Source organism: Podarcis tiliguerta (genome assembly GCF_965153285.1).
Source record: "Podarcis tiliguerta genome assembly, chromosome: Z".
NCBI lineage: Eukaryota > Metazoa > Chordata > Lepidosauria > Squamata > Lacertidae > Podarcis > Podarcis tiliguerta.
The window spans coordinates 25,725,242-25,748,546 of NC_139553.1; the positions used below are offsets into that span (position 1 = coordinate 25,725,242).

Here is a 23,305-nt window from a genome sequence, read left to right on the forward strand (position 1 = left end):
GAAGAGACAATAGTTTTCATTTTGCCAGAGAACTTCCTTGGGTGGTTAGAAAGGTCCCAAAGAACTCACAAAATCTAGCATTTAATTTATTAAATGTTTAAGAAATTTATTAGATGCACATGTAAAGTGCTCTTACAGAGGAGAGAAAACTGTAAATATTATAAAATAAATACAATTACAGTTTGAAACAAATTACTTTTTTTTACTCAAAAACCAAAGTAGAAAGTTTCCATAATGATTTAAACCTAAGGTCAAGGTGAAATATGTCATGAAAATTACAGAGGAGGAGGAACATACCAAGGGAGCAGGCGGCTCCTGGCACTCTCCAACCTTCACTTCTTTTCCAGGAGTGCAAGTGGGGAGAGGCTAGGAGGCTGGAGGGTTGCCCTCCAGGTCCCCCATTCATTTATTTAACTCCTAGAAACAGGAGGACAATTGCAAAAATTGTATCTATTAGACAGTTCCTTTCATAGAAACATTTAGGTCTGTTTATTTTTGAAGTGTGGTTGCAGAAATGTATTTAAACAAAACCATTGGGTCTTTTTTCCCTGATGCGGTTGATCTTATAAAAACATTTATTCCTATGAAACAGTCCAGGTGAAGAAACAAGAGGTAAACACACACCTTTACCTCTACATCATGCTTTCAGTGTGAACAGAACTCTTGCATTATACTACACTGAGTAATAATAGCCATCCAGATATCAATGCCTTCAAGGCAGTTCCCAGCAATATAGAAGTCTTTACTTCACTATCATCATTGCCTTCATCCCCCAAAAGTTCATTTTCCTCAGGCAAGATACATTCTTAAAAAACTGTGGGGGTGGAGGGTTGGGGCAAGGGGTATGTCCACTTGCACTTCTGGGAAGTTCTTTTCAAAACTGTTGTCCTCAGTTCCAGTTACTGGTCATTTCTTGTGCTCTGTTCACTGTTTATATGCAGGCACTTTTGGGCGAGAAAAGGCTGCCGTGGTCTTAGTCAATTCATATGTTACACATGGGCACACATAAGGTCAACTGAAGCTTCCTTCAGACGCTCAGGATCTCAAACTCTTCTTCCGATTCAAATAGTTTGTCAGTGGACTCGATGAGCTCTGTGGGAAATGGAAAAAACAACTTATTATCAAGAGCATGCACCTCTGACTTTTGTGCAGAAATTTACAAACTTTACACTGGCAAGCCTCCCTAATTAAAAAACAAACAAACACTAAAATGTCAAACTTTTCCAAATGTAACAAAGATAAGGAAGCTTAGCTATTTATTGCAATTGTCTGAGTTTCAAGAAAGGAGATGATAGATTAAGATTTGTTTTTAAAACTGTTCTCCTTTAACTTTTGCCCCATGGAATATGTGGGAATGACAGTCTTCCCTTCTTCAGAGATATGTTGGGCGCAATCCAAAGTTCTTAGCATGTAAGCTTAAGGCTCAGTTTTAAAGCAAACTTTTCTGTACCTTCAGCAAGGATTCATTTTAAAAAACTGCCTTTGTGTCACATAAATTTTTGTGGGTCTCTTTCCTGCAGTCTACAACCTGCAAAGTGCAACTTGCTGTTCCTTAAAGAGCAAGCTTTGTTCTTGTTGTTGTGCCTTTCACCACATTTAGAGACTTTTATGACCTTCTAAAGGTAAAGGTACCCCTGCCCGTACGGGCCAGTCTTGACAGACTCTAGGGTTGTGCGCCCATCTCACTCAAAGAGGCCGGGGGCCAGCGCTGTCCGAAGACACTTCTGGGTCACGTGGCCAGCGTGACATCGCTGCTCTGGCGAGCCAGAGCCGCACACGGAAACGCCGTTTACCTTCCCGCTAGTAAGCGGTCCCTATTTATCTACTTGCACCTGGGAGTGCTTTCGAACTGCTAGGTGGGCAGGCGCTGGGACTGAACAGCGGGAGCGCACCCCGCTGTGGGGATTCAAACCGCCGACCTTTCGATCTGCAAGCCCTAGGCGCTGAGGCTTTTACCCACAGCGCCACCCGCGTCCCCTTCTACTTACATCCAAATCAGCATTAGTGCAATCCTTTTTTCTGCTTTTCCACACTGATGCAAGACACTTGATTTACCACATCTCCCTTTTAAATCCCCTGTTCCAGAGCTTATGGACTCCATTTGACATGAAGACCAGTTGCACCCCACCCCACTCCACAATCCTGCCTTCAATCTGCAAGGTCTGCATCAGTCTCATTTGCTGCTACTGTTTCACAGGGAATTCCAGTTCCAAATGGATCCCATCTGTTGGGAGACAGAGATAACTCCTCTCAAGCAGCACTGTGCCTTATATGTATTTACTTAAGATTTTGAGTGCTTCTACCACAGCTAGAGGGACACGGGTGGCGCTGTGGGTTAAAGCCTCAGCGCCTAGGGCTTGCCGATCAAGAGGTCGGCGGTTCGAATCCCCGCAACGGGGTGCGCTCCCGTTGTTCGGTCCCAGTGCCTGCCAACCTAGCAGTTCGAAAGCACTCTCGGGTGCAAGTAGATAAATAGGGACCGCTTACTAGCGGGAAGGTAAACGGCGTTTCCGTGTGCGGCTCTGGCTCGCCAGAGCAGCGATGTCACGCTGGCCACGTGACCCGGAAGTGTCTCCAGACAGCGCTGGCCCCCGGCCTCTTGAGTGAGATGGGCGCACAACCCTAGAGTCTGTCAAGACTGGCCCATACGGGCAGGGGTACATTTACCTTTACCTTTAACACAGCTAGAACTGGGTGCACCAATTTCCTAGGATGGGCTGAATCTTCAGAGTACTTTGGAAAAGATTCCAGTGCCATTGTGATTTAAACAAACCACAAAATGTCTTGCTGACATTACTGGGATCCATCACATAACCACCAATCTATAGGACCAATTTCTATGTGGCTCTCACTACAAGATAACCAGAAAGGTCACAGCATAACAAAAGGAAAAAAGATTCCATTCCCAGGGATGACAAATTAGTGTGTGTTAATCTAGTGAAAACCTTGGCTGAGCACACAGCTTCATACATCATGAAAGAGAACAGCAGTGGGAGGAAGGGACGACAACAAAAGTCTGCAGTACCTTCAAAGTCTAACAGTGCCATGAGCTTCTTTAGGCTACAAATCCCACTCTAGTCCACAAAACTTTATGTCACAACAAAACTGCTAAGTCTTTAAGATGCCACTGCTGTGTTGCAACATATGGAAATGGCTACAGCCTCCGGGAGGAAAAGTGGGCAAGGGTTAGATAGGAACATTTGTTACTTCACAAACCAAGATTCTATCTCACTCTCTGTATCCATATATATATATATATATATATATATATATATATATATATATATGCTGGGGTGGGGGGAGAAGTGAAACACAATTCTGTACCTGCTCCAGTTGTGGTTACTTCTGGCTTTGTAGGAGGTATGAAAGGGGGCCAGTGCGGTGGATGCTTCTGAACCAACTCAAACATTCGCAGACTCTGTTGCTTAAGTATTTCCTGGGGAGAACAATATTTCATTTTTAAATGTGTGCTGCAATAACAAAACCAGAAAACATAGCTGAATTATACGGGAAGTAGCAGACAGTTTGTGCTCTTGTGCTACAGAATCATCACCATCACTTGTGCAGTCCTTTAGGTAGTCACTTCTTAGTCTAATGATCAATGCTCACACTTTAATGCTTTCATGACTGAAATATCTGTGAGCATTCTTGCAACATCACAAAAGCACAGCTGGAGCTTTTATAGCTGAGCAAAACTCAGGCAGCAGATCATGTTCACCTCGGTTTTATTTTTCTGCAAAGCCACACATTAAGTCCTATGACTGCAAGGAGAACTTATTCAAGGAAAGGCTTAGTAAGGAACATAGGAATCTGCCCTATACGGCATCAGACTGTTGGTCCATCCAGCTCAGTAACATCTACGCTGACTAGCAGAAGCTATCCAGGATTTCAGAGTTCTCTTCCATACAGATCACACTTAATATTCCTAAATTATTGGACCTTTGTCTGAGCCAACAAGGTGCTTACATTGTATCTTGAACTATTTATTTTTTTACTTCCAAAGCCAAGCAGTGTGGTCTGCCACAGTCTCACACTCAAATACCATTGGGTTGCTTTTCAACAAGTACCAGGGCAGTGAGAAGATCCCATAAGTAACAGGCACCTGTACACCAATAACGTGTCTCATTCACAAACCAGGGCTGGCAGATGAAGACACGACACAGGAGCACACACACTTTAGGTATCAGATCAGAATGTAACCTGGGCAATAGATCCAAATATACTTTGGGCCCTGGCTGACCTCTCTACGCAAGCTGCAGGGGCACATGCTGGCTCACACCATCCATTTTCTCTATGCCACCACTGCAGCCAATTAGCAAATCAGTACAAAGAAATGTGTTGCTGAGCAGAGAGGGCCACAATGGGGAGTAATTTAAAACAGCCTCTCCTTGGTTATATTATTCCATGCATCTCACCCCACCTAATGTACCTAGAGGTTCATTTTAAAGGGGAACTTATGCCAGTTAAAAAGCTTCCTAATGCTTACCTTTTGCACAAGGCTACACCAGTTATCAAAGTCCTTTTCTTCTCTACAAAAGAATCCCTGTGAAGGTACAGGAATATTTTAAGTGAGATATAATTTGGGGGCAAAAAGTACCCAGTCAGAAGTCTGGTGTGGGGAAGAGCAAGATCCAGCTGTCCAAATATTACTTTTCAGGGCATCTTGAATGAACATTATAATAATTCCCCCATGATTGGTCATGCAAGTCCCTCGTCAATAGTCAGAAGTGGTACAAAACAAACACAGAGAACAAGGCCACAAATGGCATTAACACGTAAGGCTAAATTAACCAGTATACAAAATATTGGGCAGTTTAGATATGTAACCAAACCAGGGGGCCTTGACATAAGGTAAAGTTAGCTGCCTGTGCATGATAGGGTGGGACAGCATTCATGTTCCAATTGTGAAGACAAGAGACAAAAGTGTGGGGTATGGAGCAGAGGGGTGCAAGGCTGCAGGTCAGGGTGACAGACATCCACTCCTGCCAACACCTACTAAAGCTACAGAGGGATCGAGATTCATTATCTTCATCCGATGTGGTGCTTGCTGGCAATGGAAGCTATGGTCATCTACAGCACCATTTTCTTCAGAATCTACAAAAATCTGTGTGGTGTGAGGGTCCAAGTAGATCAACTCATTTCCTGTGCGGGTAAAACAAGAGCAGTTTGTCAGAAATGGGTAGAACTGAAAGCCATTCAGTCTTGCACTCTGTATGGACATTAACAGTAGGTGAGGTAGGGCAGACGAGACAGTGGACTGAGAAGAAAAATAAAAAGAAGCTGCCAAATGTAGGAAGCAGAGGCTTAGAAATATAGGAAGCTTCCCCATTGATCCAGCTATCCCAGTATTGCTGTCAGTGATGGGCAGTGGCTCTCCAGGATCCCCAAACGAGAGTCTATTCAAGCCCTAACTGTAGAGGCCAGATATTGAATCTGGGACCTTTTTGCACACAAATTTGTGCTCTACCATTAAGCCGCAGAAGAGATACACAATAATGAAAAGGAGGGAACAATGCAGTGCAGGGGGCAGCAAGAGACCTTTGGTGTCTATGAACACAAGGGGTGCTGATGTTAACATCAGTAGAAAGGCAAAGAGGTAGTAGTGCTGGGGAGGCAGGGAGACCAAGGACCAGAAGGGGAGATGGGATGAGTCAGGGCGACTGAAGGAAATGGAACTAAGCTCAAACATAAGAAACTGAAGGAAGGAGAGGCGAAGGAACCTAAAGGAATGAGGGCAGAGAAGAGATGGAACAGAGAAAATAAGTAGCCAAAGATGAGCTGGGGGAAGACTTGCATAGGACAGGAAAGGTTGCAAATTGCTTGGAGGAAGGGTCTTAAAAGAGTAGGTGGGCTGGAGAAGCCAAAGCAATGCTTTGGGGAAGGACTAGATTTCATACAGTGATTTGAACTGATCAAACCATCTGCTCTCATACTCCCAACACTGCAACTTGTCAGCACAATGATATCTGGATAAAACTTAATAACCTTAATAGTTTATCCCCATTAAGACAGGCACCTGCTGTTCATTAAGCACAAACTCAAAAAGCTCTCACGTAGACTAGAGGAGAGCAATCTGTATTTTCAACTTCACTCTCCAAACTGGGAATTAGCAACATGTCCACTGTGATCTGTATTTTCAACGTCACTCTCCAAACTGGGAATTAGCAACATGTCCACTGTGATCACCACCCAATCCTACCCATGTTTTGATGTGCCATGCTGTGAGAGGGCATGTCTTGTGGCAAGCTTTGTGAATAGAGGAAATGCTTTCCCTAACCTTTCTCTGACGAAGTGTGTATTACACACGAAAGCTCATACCATGAAAGCTTATATTTAGTTGATCTTAAAGGTGCCACTGGAATTATTTTAAAAGATTTTTTCATCTTTCATCTTATTATTTATTATAACTATGACAGATCAACACGGCTATCCACCTGAATCTTTCTCTGGTATATTAAAGAATGTTGTGGGCCTTTTTGCCTGATCTGCTTGCCTTTGCCTCCAGGCTGAGCCTGGAGTGTCCTTATGTACACTTACAGCACAATACTACTGAGTGCAATCAAAAGCATGGTCTTGTAGAGATGCTTGATCAGTTTTTTGTCATCTTGACTCTAGGAAAATAACAGCAACAAACTGGAAAACCCTTAGTTTTGATAATTTTGTCTTTAACCATTTCCACATCCCCCGGGGACAGACTGGGAATGAGCTCCTCCCCACCAAGTTTTCATTGTGGAGAAAAGTGAACAACTGAATACACAAATGTGTGGTTTTTAACCCTTCTTTAAAGAGAAATTAACTTTCCAGAATAAGGGGGAAATCCACATACAAATAGTGATGTTTTGGTCATTCGCTTCTCCCCAAAGAGAAAGGAGTAAGAGAACAAAGAAGTGAGGTAGGGAGTATACCAGAGCTCCAATCTAATATTCCTCCTGGGGACATGGGAGGAGTTAGCATTCAAAAAGGCCTGCTAACCACCTTTTCATAGAGTAACTCTATTTAAAAGTCCTACTGATCAATGGATGCATTTATCTATCAAGAACTAAACAATCCATGCCATTAGCCATAACTACTAACAGATATGGGATACCATTATCTTGAACTTTTCCTAAGAAAGGACTGTGTGTGCGCGCGAATATACATGCATGCAGAGGGAAGATTTCATGCATCGTTTCATATTATATATTCTAATGTATTTACAAATTAAATAGGAGAACACACAAGGAAAGGGCAGTGGAGGGAAGAGGTAGAGGATGGAGAAAGGGCCAGTTTTTTTGTACTGTTTGATAAAAGTAATTAAAGGTTTTGAGTCAGGCTGATCATTGATTGTTGGTATTTTTCCTGAATAGCGGTTGGTGATTCTTGTCCTCATCCAGAGAGACAAAGGGTGAAACCTCCCTGTGGCCCCAGTCTCCTAGCTAGTGACAGAAGCCTGATCACACAACTTCTTTGGCTCTTCAGCCTCAAAGCAAAGTACTGAGTATACGATGCATTATAAAGCAGTACGGAGTATCTTTTATATGCTCTCTTATTGCAGCTGGCTGTTAGGCCCACCTGCATTACTTAGCAAATTCAGCTTTAATAATCCTTCAGAAGCAAAGATATTTATTTGGCACTCCACTTATTTTTCCTTACCTAAGAATCCTATAAAGTAGTAGGCATTGTTTGGTTTTCCTCCTAAAGCTCCCAAAGATTGTGGCATCTTAAAACACTCCTACAGATTGAAAGAAGAAGATAAAGAAGAAGAGATTTATTACATTTATATGCCACCTTTCTTCCATGATGGAACTGAAGGCAGCATATACAGAGTCCCCAGGCCTAAACAGACCCAGACCTCTTTAGCTTGAGCAAAGCTGTTTCATCGGGCTCCTTCAGACCATGCATATGTTTGCGCACTAGTTATTAAAGTACCTGCAACTGCTCAAAACATTTCCAAACACTCCTATTAAGCTGACCAAATCAATCACTATAAGACAGCCATACCTTAAAAGCATCAACATAAACCGGATTGATGTGGTTTATCCCCAAGCGAAGAGGTACAATCAGCAGCAGAGGCTTCCAACCACAGCAGATCCCCATAGGGCTCTTGTTTCGGCTGAGCACACTCCTGTGTGACAGGGAGCTGCAGTGGGTACTGGAACAGTTCTGGGATGGAAACCGGCACATCTTCTCTGGGGAAAAAGAGACAATAAAACCTAATTGTCCATTCACTTGAGTTTAACTGTTCACTTTAATGGAGGGAGCCATTCCTGTGTGCACACATCTTATACTTATCTATAAAGTGAATACTCAGTTCAGTGTCCCCAAATACTTGTGGGTTACAGCAAAGACATGCCTTACAGAAGGAACCAGTAGTTAAGAAGAAATTTGTGGTGATTCTGTCTGCCCAACTAGAATAAGCAGGGAAAAGCTAGCTGTAAGTTTTAGAGCTCAGGTAAAGAAGCAAACCCTGAGTTTTCTAAAGAAACTGATTACAAAATAGCAATCAAACCGTTCAGCGGATGCATTGTGACACGTAGCATGGTGATTCTTGTGTGGTATGGCTGAGACTGAAACTAGTCCTCTTTTAGCTGATAATCTGTGTCCAAGCATGCTTGTACTGATCTTCATATTTTCCAAGGAATAAAAATCAGACTGGAGCTAAATCCCAATTCAGTTTAAGGCCTGGGTGAATCAGAAATTCTGTTAAACAGCTGGTGCTTATAACTTACTGATATCTTCAATCACAACTGTGTTGTCCATAGACACATAAACGGCTAAGGAATTCCATTCATCAAATAGTGCAAGTTTCCTGGGGTGGGGAAACAGACAGTAGTAAGTCCAAATTCCATGCCACTCAGAGGCCAACACTCTGCCTTCAATATGACTGGAAGACTCTTAAATAAATAAGATGTTCTATCTTTTGAGGAAGAGATTCTAGTTATTCCCTTTTGTACATCTTGCCACTTGTCTGACCAATTTTTATGATATTATGCTTACTGATACTTCTAGGAGAGGTCATTTTACAAATATATGGATAAAGTTGCACACCAGTGTAGTGGGATTGTCTGTGAGTGTTCAATCCCAGGCTTTAGTGGGAACTGGCAACAGCCAGCAAGGGAAGATTTGCCTCCATCAGGGGCTGAGTGAGTTCCCGTTGCTTAGCCACACTCCCTTGCCATCACTGGGCTCTAGCACTTAGTAGGCTGATGCCAAAGGTCAACAACAGGGAAGATTATGGCAGGATTAGGATTAGGGCAGGAAATGCCACCTAAATAATTCAGGTACCATAGGGGCACAATGATTGACACAAGACTTGAATGTGATTTTCATTATAAATATCTGTTGTAAGCTACTTTCAAGAGCCTCTCAGGGATGCAAGGATTACAAATATAATAAATAAATGTTGTTAGGAAAAGGTCTGCACAAAACCATTAAGAAAGTTATGGAGAACATTTGATCCCCCAGAAGTTGCTGAACTACAATTCCCATCAAGCATGCTCAATGGCCACGGATGACAAAAGTTGTGGTTCAGCAGCATCTGGAGGACCACACCTGCTTTAAAGGAGGAAAAGAAAAACAGGAGATAATTTTTTATTGTTGCAGGTGCTAATCTGGATCCCTGATTTCTGAGATTCAAATTATTAAGGTTCTGCTTGTTTTTATTGAAAATGTTCTGAAGATGCAGATTGCTATGCTAAATTAATACAAGAGATTGGCAGTTTAACATAATTTTTATCTCTCTATCTGCCAATATTCAGTTGCCACTACTAACTTTCCCCAAGTATGGTCATAGTTCAATCTTCTGTTAACTGCTTATGCAGAAGAGATACATTGCTTTTCCAGCTTAATGTTACTTAAAAATAGGACTTTTACATCAGGTTTGGAATTTCAGGCTGTTCTTAATCAACAGGTCCCCATGCTTTTAAAGCTGCAATTTAAATTTTAGTGCTTCGAGTAATGACAGATAAATTCTATAACATGGGAACAATACGTATCTCAGAATACTGAGCTGCTTCAAAATCTAACCAGAGATCACAACAGTAAGTTGTGATGCTAACTAGAAACTTTGTCCTAGAGGGGTTTTGCCTTCCCTGTTCTATCATATGGATCAATTCTGCAAGTTGTTGCTTGATTCATGCAAGAGATAGTCTGGTGATTAGGAGTGCATAGCCTATGGAGGACAGCTGAAGTCATGCAATGGTTGGTGAACTGGACTCAGGGGACTTGGCTTTAAATCCCTACTATGCCATGTAGCTCTATGAGTGACCATTGGGCAAGTCACTATCTCTCAGTCTAACCCGCCTCAGAAAAATATTCTGGATAAAATTGATAACTATGTGCTGTGCTGGAAAAAGGGCATCAGAGGCTCCACTTGTTCATCCCACAGTGAATATATGCTATCATCTGCCAGCAAGGACCTTCTACCATCTGCCTGGGGCACCAAGTCTGTCTCCATGCAAAGACTAAATGGACACAAAACTGAAAATAGTAGGAAACTCTGTTGTTGACTGTTATTCACCATTATTTTTTTAAAAAAATACAAAGTAGGATTGCTGTGTGAAATAGCTGGACAGCAATTTGGTTCAGGACTCAATCACGATCGATTGCAGGTGTTAATGTAACAAAGCCAGGAAGCTTGTGCATAAAAGTTCATGCCACAATGATCATCACCACCACCACCATCATTATCTCCAGGGAGAACCTTCATGTTATGAAAGTGCAGCAGAGTTTCAATGTTAAATGAGTGGAACTAAACTGTCTTTCCATTCCATCTAAATTCCACACAAGATATACATGCTTGCTTGCTTACTTGAGCACTTGGGCAACAGTATTTGGTCCAAACCATTCCCCAATAGACTTCCCTTCACCAACACCCATCTGTGCTGTGTAGATTAGAAACAGAAACAGACACACAGAAAAATAAGAAGCATCAGTCTGTCGAATGGCACATTCTTTTAGGCTGCATTGCACACATTCCAAAGCCATTAGAAACTGGGACTACCTTCACACAAATGAGATGGAAACTTGTTCTGTATCAAGGATCACACTGGAATGTTATCACAAGACTAAGAACCTCAGCTAAATATTTTAAGCTTGATTTAAGCCGAGCAGCAACGCTATAGTGTCTGAACCCAGACCACTAGCAGTAAGCCAAAAAGAAGCCAAGAACAAACCTTCAGAGTTCAGAACACATGACAAGCCATAATATGACTTATTTGAGTCACATGAGAGGGAACTATACAGCAAGGGAGAGGCGTGTTCCTGATTAAACCATGGATAAAGACAAATTGTGGTTTAGTGGACTGGCCCATATGTCTCAATGAATCTCACATTTCAGAATCATGCCTTTTACCTGGGAGCTCTCATGACATCAAATGATTTGGGAACCTGTATTCTAAATTACAGCCTCATCACCCTATTATTATTATTTCTATATTTGTGTGTGCACATACAAAAACTTATTCTCTTTTGCACTGCTATGCTTTTGACCAAGATTTGCAACTTTTATAGCATTTGAAGGCATACATGCATTTTTCACGCTAAAATTATGCTAACAGAAGTTTAAGTACACTAAAAGTTTGAAAAACAAGGGTGGAAGAAATAATTCTCAAACTCTTACCCATTTGATGGATAGAATAACAGCAGTCTTTTCTGTCCAGGAAACAGCGTAAGATTTTGTGATATTCTTCAGGTTGCCTTTTGTGTTTCTCCCATTGCCAATCTTAGAGAGAAAATTATCCTAGATTTTAAATATCATATCATAATCTTGAAAAGTAGTGTTCAATGGCAGTAGGTGATACATGTATACCTTTGGTTATGATAGCTACTGTAATTTTCTAAATTATTGGTTACAAATCAGGGTTGCATACTTAATAATAATAATAATAATAATAATAATAATAATAATTTATTTGTGCCCCACCCTCCCTGGCTGGTGCTGGGCTCAGAGCGGCTAATATCATATAAATAACACAGTATACATAAAAACAGGCATCAATTAATTAAAATACATCATAAAATTAATTCAGACAAATTAAAATACCATACTTACTACTAAAAAAAGAATTACAATTGCAGAACCAGGTAATATAATTTCTGAACCAGAAAAAACTGATTTTAAAATATAACTAGGAAAGCTGTACATAATAGCATATTTTCTCTTTGCAAAACTTATTCTAGTCTTTCTAGAATCAACTAGATGAGGCACTGAAGCCCCACCCCAAACAATATAAAACATATTTAGATACCCCTCACCCTCGCTCATTTCTCATTCCTACAACCACAACCATTCTGGGAATCTACTTGTGAAAGACCACACTCACCCCTCCCCAAGTGTCGACAGATCAGAGCCTGGGCCAACATCATCTGTCCGCATCGCAGCATACAGCCCCAGCCAGCATCAGATGAAGGGCCGGTGCCACCTGGGGTCAAGAATCACCACATTTATGAATTTACCCAAAGAAACAACATAGAATGCTTCCCTTCCTTGGATTTTTCTCTTCACATAAAAGAAAAATGCTTAGTACCCACAATAGTTTGCTATTGGAATAATTCTTAGCATGATGAAAATGCAGTGGAGGACCGAGTGAAGTGCATTCACCAACAAGTAGGTTTTAACCTAAGCTGTGGATCATAAATCCAAAATTCTGGAAGAATGTTGTGATAGTTTGATTAATGCCATCCGGCCTTACCCAATCTCGCGACCTCAATATGCTTTGGATTAAAACTCCCTATCAAGCCCAGCCTGCATAATGACCATGCTGGCTGGGGCCGATGGGAATCTTAGTCCAAAACATATGGAGAACACTGAGTTGGAAAATGTAAGAATATAGACCCACACCCAACTCATAGCATAAGATCACTGAGAGCCACAAAGGAGAGGGTAGAAGATCAAGAGGTCTTTGAAAGTCTGGTGGCAGTTCAGATGGCCCCCTAAAGGAAGGTGATTGGAACAAACCCAATATCAGGAAGCACAACAAATATCTAAGTGTGTCCCACCAATGCTACCCAAAGCAATTGCTAGGCTGCAAAGGCCTCAATGGATCAAGGCAAAAGCCTAAAAGTGTCAGGATCTGTTCTGTACCAAGTAATTCTGTCCACCAAGGGCTAGAGGATACAGCAGACTTTTAAAAAGCATGCACTAAATGATCAAAGGCTGCAAATGCGGTCATCCTGAACTAATTGTTCATTCCTTTACACAGGTCATATTTTTAAGAACAAAACAAAAGGAAGGGGAAGAACCCACACATCTCAGAAAGCATACCTACCAATTGGTGAAAATTTTCTTCTGTAGGTAAACCAAAGACGAGCACTTATATCCAAAAGAAGCTTAGATTTTTCTAGAATTAAAAAAGCATTACAAATAGGGAGTTCAGATTACAAATTTACACAAATTCAGTATTTGTGATTGCTGCTGCACTGCTGAACATGAACAACTTAAGAGAGGATCAAGGATCTATATATATTAAAGGAGGCCCCCTTTCGTAGAAAAGTCTGCACTTCCTTCTTAACTTCCCTTTTTGTATTCCAAAGATGTCAATATTTGGAGCAGTTGCTTCCACAGTTCACTGCAGAAGTGCAGATCTCTCAAACTCCATGTTATATCAGTCATTTGACTCCATGTTTAACAGAGTTCCATTATTCTTTCCCCTACTTTATTTCTCTCATTCCACAATCTTGAGCAATCCTGATAAGAGGGTCTTTAAATCTCTTTCCATCTGTCCTTGTTCAGCACATGATCACCCCAAGCTGTTTTTTCGCCCAAGAAAGTGTCACAATACCATTCCCTTTCTCAAGAGTCAAGACCACCCTATCAAATAAAGATTGTTTGGCCATAATCATCCAATTGCTAGAAATAACACAAGTCACATGTGAAAAACCTGACAAAAAAGTATATTGTGTAAGGATGCTCTCTAGATAGCATCCTCCCCTAAATGTCATTTTGGTTTACAGCATTAGTACCCTGGGCATTGTAGACAGCAGATTTATTTTCCAAGATTTCTATTCTCTACACAGATTAATACAGTGGGGCACAATACAAAGTGAGAAACATGAGGTGCTTAAACTAAGCATCCACAAAAGCTTTGTGGACCTTAGAAACACAGCTTCCTTCCATTCCTACCTGTTTTAAGATGGTGCTGCCTTCCTAATATCCAGACAGGCTCATCTGTTTCAGGAAGCTCTTCTACATAGTCTACTGAAATAAAAATTAGGTTTCCATATTTTTTGAAAAATAAACACACATGTAGAACATTTATTCCCTTGTTTCCCCTGTAATTTTTGTACCTGTTCAGTTCTTTCCTAACTAATGAACCTCTTACCACACCGTCACACTTTGTTTACCCTTTCGGACATTGGAATTTAGACCTCTTACTTTTAGCCAGACTATAGCCTTTGCCATTTGCACTGCAATACTGCTGCCAAAACTGAAACCAGATCCTATGTGGTAAGAGCTGAGCATTAAACATGATGATCTATGATTTGCAAATTTCTTATTTTGGCTGATGTAAAAGGTGCATGAGATAGATTTGTATGTTTTAATTTTCACATGTATGCTGTGATCATATCAGCTGAGAAAGGGTCCCAATACGCAACAGCTTAACAATACGAAAGTAGGTTCGGTCCCTGCCTTTAGGACTAAGGTTTTTTTTAAAGTGTCTATTACTATAGCAATGGCAGATATAAAGTTAGTCATAGTATTAGGGCAAGAAACAAAGGTGTTGCAGAACTGAGACCACAAATAAACAAAGAACTTGGGTGACAGGAGAGGAAAATAAGCTTATTTTTAAAGAAATGTTCCATTTCAAAAATAGTCCTTTCACATGAAAAAAAATCTTCATTGACCTGATATGCTTTTTCAAAATTCCTTATTTTTTGTTGAAAAGAAAGACATTTTCCTATACATGCTGTTTACAAAATTGATCTTTAAAATGTGGGGGACTGTCCTACAATAATGCTTCCATTTCTTCACTATGATGTGAAACAACATATTCTTGGGGTTACCACACTAAATAGCGGGGAAAGTAGAATCATGGCTTCTTTTATGAAGGAGCGTCTCCACCCCCAACATTCTGCCCAGACACAGAGGTCCAGCGCCGAGGGCCTTCTGGCGGTTCTCTCACTGCAAGAAGCAAAGTTATAGGCAAGCAGGCAGAGGGCCTTCTCGGCAGTGACGCCCGCCCTGTGGAACGCCCTCCCATCAGCTGACAAATAAATAAGCAACTATCTGGCATTTAGATGACATCTGAAGGCAGTCCTGTTTAGGGAAGTTTTTAATGAATGATGTTTCAATGTATTTTTAATCTCTTGTTGGAAGCCGCCCAGAGTGGGTAATAAATTATTAGCATTATTATTATTAATATACTCAATCCAGTACACATGGGGTACTGAATCTGTATTCCTTAAGATGTTGTTGCACTCCAACCCCCACCAACCCTAGGCAGAACAGACAATATCCAAAAATGATGGGAGTTGGAATCCAACAACATCTGAGGGGCCACAGGTTCCTCATCAATGTAAAATAGAATCTTAAACAACAATAGTAAGACCCCGTTTTTCTGTGTTACATGTAAAACATTAAAAGAATGCTTGAGATCCAGAACTTTTAACTATAGTCTTGCCCAGATGTTACTTTTCCAGACAACTAAGTACTATAACTACATAAGAAAGTGAGGAAGATTGTTTCTTACTAAGGAGGCTTTGGGGTAGGACCCTCTGTTGGTAGACCACATGTTTGATATGCAGAATGTCCCAAGTTCAATCCATGGCAGCAAATGGATCATGTGACAAGTTACTGAAAGACCCCACTCTCCCCAAGATCCTGATGAGTCACTACCAGCCACTACCACTACCAAACAATATTGGACAAGATGGAGAAATAATCTGAGCTGTAAACAGGCATCTTCCTATCTAGACCTGGATTGAGTTTCCACCTCTACCATGGTTGGATGTGAACTGTTCATTGTCTAGAAATCAAGAGTTATTTCGTGTGTAAAATGCAAGTAAAAGTGACCACCCTATAGAACTGTTGTACACACCCAAAGAAGGGATGCAGGTGGCGCTGTGGGTTAAACCACAGAGCCTAGGACTTGCCAATCAGAAGGTTGGCGGTTTGAATCCCTGCGACGGGGTGAGCTCCCGTTGCTCGGTCCCTGCTCCTGCCAACCTAGCAGTTCGAAAGCATGTCAAAGTGCAAATAGATAAATAGGTACCGCTCAGGCGGGAAGGTATTTCCGTGTGCTGCTCTGGTTCGCCAGAAGCGGCTTAGTCATGCTGGCCACATGACCCGAAAGCTGTACGCTGGCTCCCTCGGCCAATAAAGCGAGATGAGCGCTGTAACCCCAGAGTCGGTCACGACTGGACCTAATGGTCAGGGGTCCCTTTACCTTTACCTTTACACACCCAAAGACAAAAAATGAGCTTACTCTTAACACTGGCTTAGATTTTGGCCAATCAAATATAAAACTATGTTCATTTAAGAGGGACATAATAAGGATTTTACTGTGAAAGTCGAACTGCTAAAAGCTTATCTAATAATAATGGTTGATAGACAACTCAGCAATAGACTGCACTCAATTATTTCAATTGATTTTCTCCAAGTATGAGAAATGTTGTATATATCCCAATATATTTAGTTTTAGTGAAGACAGAGTTCTGGTTCTGCATCACATTGCTTTTTCCCCTTTTTGCATACTTTTAAAAAATGTAACTTGCATTCTTTTTTATTATGACAATAAGTCTCAAAGAAAAGCAGCACATAACATCATATTGAAATTACTGCTACTACTAACCACAACTTCAAATAGAACGAACTGTACTAAAATAAGAAAAGAATGAGATGTAACACTAAATTGCTGCTGTGAGCTCCTTTAAACAAGCAATAACAAGTCTCAGCGAAAAGCAGTATGTAACACCATACTGAAAGTACTGCTACTACTATCTACAACCTCAACTAGAACGAACTGTACTAAAACAGAAAAGAATAAGATGTAACACTAAATTGCTGCTGTGAGCTCCTTCAAACAAGCAAGTGTAATGTTTAAAAGGTCAAAGCAGCCTAATGTCAGCAATTCTTCAGTTCATGATATGGTTTAAAAGGCAGGCTTCTGTGTCTTTCATTTTCAGCAACTTCCTTTGCTAAGCTTAGTGTCATGAAATACTATTTGTTTTCAAGCAAAAGAAGTATGTGTGTGTAGTGATGTGATTCTTAAAAACCTGATTCAGCTCTTAGTAACTTCAAGGATTCTCATTCTTGTTATTTCTGAGGGATAATCCACTTAAAGTGGATATATCAAGTGATGAGAAGGTGTGATAAAAATATCTGAGAAGATAAAACATAGTTCGTTGATGTATAGTGAAAATCTCAAGTTTCAAAAATTACTTTTTGAGTAAAACAAAAACGAGAGGGGGTTGACACAGAGCTTAATTAATAACTTGATTAGTTGTAACTTGGAAGATGCAGGATACAAATGAGGAAAAATAAGCAAATAAGTAATGCAAAAATTAACCAGACATTTTAATTGACTTTTCCTATGCATAAAAATATGCTGCAGCGCAGACTGATCATTCACCAATGCCATAAAGGCAGGCATGAACTAACCTTTGATACTTTAATTTCCCACGTAAAAGCATCTGCATGACACTCTTTGCATGCACTGCCCGAGTCCTGTTTATTTTTCCAAAAGGAACTGGAAATTTTTAACCATTTAGGTTTCAAGCTTAAGACTGTGCAGTTATTTTAATACAAAGTCTACTGTGACATTTAAAAGAAAACTAGATTTTCTTAATTCATCGTTTCACATTTGAAACTCTGGCAAGGTTTGGCTTCTCTCATTTCCAAGTCCTTACTACAAGGATAGCCTTTTTAAAAGTTTGGAAATAAAAATAAGAATCAGAGTGAGTTTTTGACAGATATAAAAGTTTTGTATGTCTTGTCTGCATTATGTGTCATGCTGTAACATTTCTGTCTCCAGCTGTAGGCAAGCAACTTTGCTTTCACTGCAAAACTAGGTTAAAACAAAGCAAACTTTGTTTGAATTTATGCTTCCCCATTTAGTCATAGATCTTACAAATTTGGCAAGTCACCATCTCTTAACTTAAACAATTTCTGAGTTGCTGTGATCATAAAATTAAAGCAAACCACCTCAAAATCCTAGAACAGGGCTAATACATATAGAAATCAACTGAACAAAACCATTTGCACTACAAGTTATGCAGAACTATGATGGTTTCTTTTGTAACGTAAGAGTTGTGTCAGTGCTGTAACATGCAACAAGACTGTTGTATAGGGACATAACTGGATTATGTTAGTAACCAATCCCACCCTACACTATCTAAGCCTCAGGATTTGCAGATGGACTCAGCAGCTCAAGTACTAGACAAGGTGGGGAAACTAGAGTTAATTTCCCACAGTTATACTTAACGCTTCAGGCACAGAAACCACAAAGAGGCTTGCAGCCAGGAACACGCAGGGTGGGTTAGAATGACATCAGCATGGCAAGGAGGTGGCTGAGGAGCCTAGATGTGGGAGTCTTAAGGCTTACAAAAGTAACTCTACAGCTCTTTTTACTGGACATAGATTACTGCAGGAATAAGTGGTGGAAAGCAGCCTCAACTTGTCTTTTGGAGTTGGACCCCTGCCTTCTAATTTGCAAGTTCATCTGCAACTTCATACAGAACTTGTTCAACTAGACATATGTCAGCTCATGTACCTACACATATAGTCAGTGTTATTACATGGGCTGGGGAAAACAACACAGTTTGTGATGGTGGGTCAATACCACTGATCACTTTTTGAAAGATTCAAGATAAATGGTAAAAAGAATGCTTTGTTATGCTTGCATTTTGGGCTGGTGATCATAAAAAATTCTAACTCATTTTAATAGCAGTAAACAACACTGCAGTCCTTTGTCACTGGAGGCTCAAGTGGCCTCAGTGGCACATGGCACCTTTCACTAGACAAGGCTGCTGTAACAAAATGAGCCTGGCCGATCATCCACATTCTAGTAAACTCCAGATTAGATTCCTGCAATGTATAATATATGCGTCTGCCCCTGGGGATTGCTCATAAAATTCGCTTAGGTTGCAGCCCTAACTGCACTTACCTGGAAATCAGCCCCATTGAATTCAACAGGATTTACCGTATTTTTCGCACCATAGGACGCACCGGACAATAGGACGCACCTTGTTTTAGAGGGGGGAGAACAAGAAAAAAAATTCTCCCCCTCTCTGCCCAGCGCCCCTTCAGCGAAGCGGCAGGAGGCGCTGCGCAGAGAGGGGGAGAATTTTCCCCCTCTTGTTTTCCCGCTCTAAAACAAGGTGCCGTTTAAGGTGCGTTCAGGCGGCTACCTTGGAAGCCTAGAGAGCGAGAGGGGTCAGTGCACACCGACCCCTCTTGCTCTCCAGGCTTCAGGTTCCTTTCAACCTGCTCTTTGGGGCTGGCGGGGGGAAGCCCACCACCAGCCCCAAAGAGCAGGTCAGAGAGCAGCGGAAAGGCACAGCGGAGAGGCTGCTGCCATAGTCGCACGTCACTTCTCCAGCTGGGAGAGGGTCGCGGGGCTATGGCTTCTTTAGCCCCACACACGCTCTCCCAGCTGAAGAGGTGGCGCGTGGCTAAAGAGGCTCCTGCCATAGCTGCGCGTCACCTCTCCAGCTGGGAGAGGGTCGCGGGGGGCTGCTTTAGCCCCGCGCGTGCTCTCCCGGCTGGAAAGGTGACGGGCGGCTATAGAGGTTTCTGCCATAGCCGTGCGTCACCTCTCCAGCCGGGAGAGGGTCGCGGGGCTATGGCGTCTTCGCTCCATAGGACACACACACATTTCCCCTTCATTTTTGAAGGGGAAAAAGTGCGTCCTATAGAGCGAAAAATACGGTACTTATAAGTAGACATGGTTAGGATTGTGTTGTTATTCCAGAAAGCAGGTGGTGGTCTTTTAAGTGGGGCACTCTTGGAGGGAACAAATTATGTAGATCTGTTCCAGTTTGGGTTTCGGCCTAGTCCAGGAACACAGCAAACCTTATCTCCATGATGCTTTTGATACAATTGATGGTATCCCTTGGGCCCCCTGGCAACTATGCTGTGGGGTGCCACACATATCCTCTTTTCCCTAATCTTGTTTGACATCTATATGATGATGGTAGGAGTGACTTAGAGCGAGGTATTATCAATAGGCAGATGACACCCAATACTGCTTCTCTGTAACATCTGAGACAGGCGTAGTTGTGAAGGTCCTAGACTAGTGCCTGGACACAGTGGTGAGCTGAATAAAGCCTTTTAAGTGGGTGGCTCCAGACCTAGGAATTAGGTGGTGTGCCTGCTCTGGACAGCACTGTACTCCTGCTGAAGGAGAACTTGCGTGGTCTGGACATGCTTCATTGTCAGTGAAGACTCACATACCCTCAGTGGTTAGGAGTGCCTTTACCAGCTTTGGCTGGTACACCAGCTACAGCTGTTCCCAAAAAAGAAGGTTCTGACTACAGTGACCAATGCATTGGTAATCTCAAGAATGGATTAATCTGAAGTACCCTGTGCAGGATTGCCTTTAAAAGAAAGTTTGGGAGCTGCAACTAGTGCACAATGAGGCAGCAGCTGAACGGGGCAGCCTACCACTTTTCAATATTTTAATGTCATATTTTAATTTTATTTTTAAGTTGTATTCATTCAACTTATTTTTATTATTGCTTGTTAGCCGCCCTGAGCCTGGCCTTGGCTGGGGAGGGCGGGGTATAAATAAAAATTATTATTATTATTATTATTATTATTATTATTATTATTACCATGACCATATTTAATCAATTAGGAAGGAGCTGTACTTGCTGTCAATTTGTTACCAAGACAAATTTAAGGTACTCTTGCAGATATATTAAGCCCTCTATAACTTCGGATATCTGAGGAAATGCTGCTACCATACAGATGTGCCTATCTGTAAAGATATCAAAGGAGGCTCTCTTATTGGTACCACTATTAGCTGCAACAACCCAAGGTAGGATATTTCTGTGGTGGCATGCACTCAGTGGAATTCCTTCCCCTCCAATAAAAGGAAGGTATCGACTATTGTAAATTCTTGATGCTAACTAGGAGATTGAGCTACAATTCAGAAAGTCATTAGTTCAAATTGCACCTCTGTCATGGACTCATTAGCAAGAAGGCTTAGCAAGCCTCTCTCTCTCTCTCTCTCTCTCTCTCTCTCTCTCTCATCCTCATACATAGCTGTCAATTTGAAAATAAGGGGCCAGCAGCCTTGAAAATAAGGGACCAGGAGCCAAAATAAGGGACCTGCGGCCTCATCTGTTCCAGGCACTCCAGTCTTCCTGTCCTCCTGCAGGCTGGTCAAACTCATTCTGGTAGCTTTGAGAACACTGTCCAGACAACCTTTGTAACCAGAGGTTCAACTGAATAGAATCTGAATCACATGCACCACAAGGCCTATGCAGCCACAACTTAAGATGCCTCCCCAGCCTGGCTTTGCACCTCAAAGTTTGCAGCAGCACGTGGAACAAAATGGCGCCCAGCATTCAAAACCCCCCTCAGCTTGCATTAACTAGCCACACACAAGGCATGCAAGCTCCACCCCCCATTCTTTCTTAGACTTCTTATTGGGTGAGCAACACAGCCAAGCAACACAGTTGGAGCCTCCCTCCTCCCTGGCTGGCAGGGAGGGGAGGGAGAGGAGCTGCTTCCTTTTAAATTTAAGGGACATTATTGGAGGGACATCCATCAATAAGGGACAGCAGCGGGACATGGCGCTGGAATAAGGGACTGTCCCTTCAAATAAGGGACACTTGACAGCTATGTCCTCATAGGAGAAACCTTGCTGGTTTGTTGTACTGACACAATGTGAAGCACACTGAATGTTCAAAAATATAATATGATTTTGTCAGTAGCATCAGATGCTGTAGGGAATTACGGTATCTCCTTTCACACACACTTCAATCTTGTCATGCCCCTTAGCTATGAGCTTAAACAGCAGCACACAGGGAAAAGGGCCAGTGAATTGTGATTTAGGGTGAGGAGCCCTACCATCTTTCCATACTCTGTCAAAACCAGAAGATCAGTTATTCTTACAACAGAGTAAGGTCAGCTGTACATCTTGTTCTGGTTTGCATTTCTTCCCCTCACCCACCATTGCTATTGGTTTTTTATTTTTTTGTTTTTGGCTCTAATACTTCGTTTTAATAGAAAAGCAGGATATAAATATGGAATACAAACAATGCATCAAATTAGCTTAAAAATACCAGAATCACGATACTGCAGGTTACAGACACCAAAATAAATATGTATGTTGGACATGCACACATTGAAAATTACATATACACAATTCTGAAAATTACAGACACACAATTTTGACAAAATATCCATCCTATTGATAATAAAAATACCTAAAGCTTCAGCCCTATGCACACACAAACATAGGCATACATTCCATTGATGAGTCTACTCCAAGTAGCACTCCCGAGTGGCTAGAACCCACACATATAAACAAACCAGACCGACCGACCCAGTTTTAAGTACCCCCCCCCCCGGCATGATGCCGAGCAATCTCATATAGTGAACATGCTGATGTTTATGAATCACATCCAATATTAGCCCTACTCAAACTGAAGCTAACGGGCACGGAATAACTCGAGTTTATTTATTTCAGTGTATCTACTCTCGATTAAGACTTAGTTGGACACAACCCGCACATACAGATATAGATAGATATAAGGAAGCACAAGCAAACAGCACCAGTTTTCAGTTTTTCGTTCTTTATATGTGATTCTCAAGCAAGCAGCGAACATGTTGCGTTTGGGCACCCTGAGCTGCATCAAATCTCTACTCAAGAGTAGACTCATTGAAGCTAATGGGCGCGGGCTAATTTAGGCTCATTAATTCCAGTGGGTCTACTCTGAGCTGGGCTTAACACGGTATAAACAAGCAGGCGGACTTAACGGTCAGGCAGGGGAGTGGAGATCTGGGCTTCACAGGCACAAATAGGGGGTGGGAAAGGGTCGCTTCTCCCCCTCTCACACGCGCCCTCCCCCGCCAGCCCCTCACCGGACTCCATCCTTCGCCTCCTCCTTCAGCAACCAGCGCCTCCGCCGCCACCATCCTCTCCTCCTCCTCCTCCCTCCTTCGCCCTCCTGCCGTTGCCGAGAGCCTCTCGCTGCTCCGCCCCTCAGAAAACAACACCGCCGCCACGACAGCCGCCGCGGAGCACGCCGGGAGCTGCAGTCCAGCGGCCTCGTCGGCCAAGCCGGAGTCCTTTACTCTCCCTTCCCACCTCCCAGTACTACAACTCCCGTCGGCCCTCCTTGCAGAGTCGCCTCACCGCGGCCGCCTTCTGCGCGT

The 23,305-nt window shown here is 42.1% G+C and overlaps 1 protein-coding gene across 2 annotated transcripts; it reads right to left on the reverse strand.

Annotated features, from left to right (window-relative positions):
• Positions 1-80: 80 nt before the first annotated feature.
• ATG4A (autophagy related 4A cysteine peptidase) lies at positions 81-23,298 on the reverse strand. 2 transcript variants are annotated; one of them, XM_083423908.1, is made up of 13 exons: positions 23,012-23,298; positions 14,102-14,176; positions 13,248-13,319; positions 12,303-12,401; positions 11,600-11,701; positions 10,790-10,862; positions 8,709-8,788; positions 7,981-8,168; positions 7,633-7,711; positions 4,997-5,142; positions 4,487-4,543; positions 3,325-3,436; positions 81-1,092 (listed from the first exon to the last, which is right to left on the reverse strand). In XM_083423908.1, the coding sequence occupies exons 1-13, from the start codon at positions 23,019-23,021 to the stop codon at positions 1,028-1,030; spliced, it is 1,158 nt and encodes a 385-aa protein (XP_083280034.1). In that variant the 5' UTR covers positions 23,022-23,298; the 3' UTR covers positions 81-1,027. The 2 variants fall into 2 exon arrangements, with proteins under 2 accessions (XP_083280034.1, XP_083280035.1); XM_083423909.1 differs by having other exon boundaries at positions 14,102-14,173; positions 23,012-23,158.
• Positions 23,299-23,305: the final 7 nt, after the last annotated feature.